The sequence below is a fragment of the Myotis lucifugus genome, unplaced genomic scaffold (assembly GCF_000147115.1).
Source record: "Myotis lucifugus unplaced genomic scaffold, Myoluc2.0 scaffold_254, whole genome shotgun sequence".
Classification (NCBI taxonomy): domain Eukaryota; kingdom Metazoa; phylum Chordata; class Mammalia; order Chiroptera; family Vespertilionidae; genus Myotis; species Myotis lucifugus.
Window position 1 is genome coordinate 272,143 of NW_005871302.1, and position 3,613 is coordinate 275,755.

The 3,613-nt window shown below is 38.6% G+C and overlaps 1 protein-coding gene across 1 annotated transcript in view; it reads left to right on the forward strand.

Moving 5' to 3' along the window:
* KPNB1 (karyopherin subunit beta 1) overlaps positions 1-3,613 on the forward strand; it is a 23,341-nt gene that overhangs the window by 1,900 nt on the left and 17,828 nt on the right. The window contains exon 3 of the mRNA XM_014464474.2: positions 699-881. Coding sequence (XP_014319960.1) covers positions 699-881 — 183 coding nt within the window. The remainder of the gene's footprint in view (positions 1-698; positions 882-3,613) is intronic.

Sequence of the window (3,613 nt, forward strand, 5' to 3'; positions counted from 1 at the left end):
TTTTTGGGAATCCACCTATGTTTAGTGGACAAGCTCAAGTCCAAAGTGTATAGGAGCCTTTAGTGTGTTAACTGTTGCTATAAATATAAAGTCATTTGCTTGACAGGTTTACCATGACAATTTCTAAGTATTTGTCATTTCCCCACCTATCATTGTTCCCCACTTGATGAACACTCACAACTAAAATAGAGGGCTTGTTTCCTAAGTCTGTTTTAGGTTTATAAGTAATACACACTCGTGAGTGTCATTCCATCTGGACTAAGGTGGTTGTTTGTTTGTTTTTTTAAGTTAGAAAAAATTTTTACTTTTTACCCTGTCTTAACACATTCATTTATTCAACAAATAAGTATTGAGTAACAGCACTGTTGTAGGTACATTAAAAAAAATCTTCTGACTACGAAATTGTCAAACTTGCTTTAATTCTGGGGGATCTAATGTGAAGATTTGGGCACTAAGAATGATGTTAATAGGAAAATCTGTAACTTGTTAAAGCTGAGGCTGGGTGAGTAGATGGATGACTTCCTTAATGTAACATTTTTACAGGAGTCTTGAAGTAGATATTTTGGAGTTTTCTGAGGCATAATGATATGTCCTCAAAAATTTAAGTTTTCCCCAGTGTTTTGATGCTTCATAAGCTATCCTCAATTGACAGAATTCCCAAGAGATATATTCATTCACCAATGCATCTTTCTTAACAGCCCACTTTCCTTGTGGAACTGTCCAGAGTGCTAGCAAATCCAGGAAACAGTCAAGTTGCCAGAGTTGCAGCAGGTCTACAAATCAAGAACTCTTTGACATCTAAAGATCCAGATATCAAGGCACAATATCAGCAGAGGTGGCTTGCAATTGATGCTAATGCTCGACGGGAAGTCAAGAATTATGTAAGTAACTTTTGTCTCTTTTTGGTCATGTAGCATAGGGAACAAAAATCTCTTGTCAGTTCTTTTATCATTTACATGGGATAGAGCTGATGGTATAATAGGTTTCTGGTACCTAAACTTCACTTGAAGGTAAAAATTGTATTTGATTTGTCTCATTTCAGCTTGTCCATTCCCATTAATGGATTGGAATTCTTTTAAGATAACTGAGGTAGACTGCAGCATTTTGGGAAACTTTAGTTAGATGCCAGAATTTGTAGAATCTCTGGAGAATTGTAGTATACAAATTGATGGTTCCCAAACTTGGGTTATCCAAATCACTTAAGGAACTTGTTAGTATGTTTTCAAGCTCCCTCCAGAAATTTTGATTTGGAGTGTGAGACTCGGGGATATTTTTTAACCTGTCTTCCCAAGTGGTCCTTCTAGTCAGCCAGCACCCAGCTCTTGTTGAAATTCTTCTGTAGGTAATTCTCGCTGTTCGGTGGCTTAGGCATGCTACTATGTGGAGTCAGAAGGTGAATTAAATCATCTCTTGGGCCATTGAAGCCCAGAGAATTTATGAAACAAGATTGACATTAATGGTGCTTTGATCAAATATTTAGCAAATTATGAAAAACTTTCTTTAGAAACACCGGGCTTTTGATCAAGGCATTTAGAGTAGGCTGATGGATTTTGTGGAAAATTGAATGTACCTTGTTATTCTGCATCATGGAGTTCTTGTGGCTTTTTTTAAAAATATATATTTTTATTGATTTCAGAGAGGAAGGGAGAGGGAGAGAGAGATAGAAACATCAATGATGAGAGAGAATCATTGATTGGCTTCCTCCAGCACACCCTTTACTGGGGATCGAGCCTGAAACCCAGGCATGTGCCCTTGATCGGAATCGAACCCAGGACCCCTGAGTCCAGAGGCCAACGCTCTATCCACTGAGCCAAACCAGCAAGGGCTTCTTGTGACCTTTTTATTGTTGTATTAGAAATTCATATATTTTTTTTATTTTTATTTTTTTAAATATATTTTATTGATTTTTTTACAGAGAAGAAGGGAGAGGGAAAGGAGAGGGATAGAGAGTTAGAAACATTGATCAGCTGCCTCCTGCACACTCCCCACTGGATATGTGCCTGCAACCAAGGTACATGCCCTTGACCAGAATCGAACCTGGGACCCTTGAGTCTGCAGGCCGACGCTCTATCCACTGAGCCAAACCGGTTAGGGCAGAAATTCATATTTTTAGATGTAGCAAAAGATTTGGAATATATGGACAGATGTGTTTTGCTTTTTAAAAAAAATAAATAATGGAGCTTTTTTTTTTACTGTCCTACATATATAAGGCACAGAGTAAGTCACTCATCATTGGTCCTTGGTATTTGAGGGAAAACTAGTGGAGGATTCTTGTGTGTGTACTTGAGCAGGTATGGTTATGCACGCCATATTTGCCATTTCTTGGTTCTAGGTGTCAGCATTAGGTAAATTAACGCCCCTTTCCGCAGTAAGTTCTCTTCCTAGTTATATATGTCTTTCTCCAGTCTGGCATGGATATATCCATGACAAGGAATTAAGTTATGAAAGGCAACTTATTTTGTATAGTCTTTGAAATATATAGAACTATTTTTATGTACATTGGGTCTGCTTATGTAGTAACATTTTAATCCACCCTTCAGCACTTTGATATAAATGTTTATTTCATCAATCACTGCAAATCTTTTTAAAATATATATATATATTATTGATTTTTTACAGAGAGGAAGGGAGAGGGTTAGAGAGTTAGAAATATCGATGAGAGAGAAACATCGATCAGCTGCCTCCTGCACACCCCCTACTGGGGATGTGCCCACAACCAAGGTACATGCCCTTGACTGGAATCGAACCTGGGACCCTTCAGTCCGCAGGCTGACACTGTATCCACTGAGCCAAACCGGTCAGGGCAATCACTGCAAATCTTGATTCCTATACTGTAGCGCCCAAATTGAGAAAGGACATGATTAGAACTGTAACTGACTTATTTATTTGTTATTTTTAAAATAAATTTTTATTGATTTCAGAGAGAAAAGGAGAGAAACATCAATGAGAGAGAATCATTGATTGGCGCTGCCCCCTACTGGGGATTGAGCCCACAACTTTGGCATGTGCCCTTGATCAGAATCAAACCTGGCACCCTTTAGTGTGTCGGCCGACCCTCTATCCACTGAGTCAAACTGGCTAGGGCCTGACTTATTTTTTTGTAACATCATTCTTGACTCAAAAGTTTTTCTGAAATCTGAGTAAGAACTTGTTGAGCCCTTGTGCATGAAGAAAAAAAAAATAGCAATTATTGCCCAGCCAGTGTGGCTCACTGGTTGAGTGTGGTTGAGTGTTGACCTATGAACCAGAAGGTCACCTTTCCATTCCTGGTCAGGGCACATGCCAGGGTTTCTGGGCTGGATCCCCAGTAGGGGGCATGGAGGAGGCAACTGATCAATGGATTCTCTTCCATCATTGATGTTTCTCTCTCTCTCCCTCTCCCTTCCTCTCTGAAGTAAAAAAAAAAAAAAAAAAAAAAAAGAAGCAGCAGCACATTTTTGTCATTAATGCTTTCTCAATGCTGGTGGTTATTTTTTGAAATCTGGGTCTTGGACACAATTGAGAACTAGTTTCTTATTTCAGATTATTGCCTATATCATTAGGGTCACCCCTAGTTTTTTTAAAACATAACTTTTAGTACTCAGGAGTTGGATGTTGTAGCTCTAAATCACTG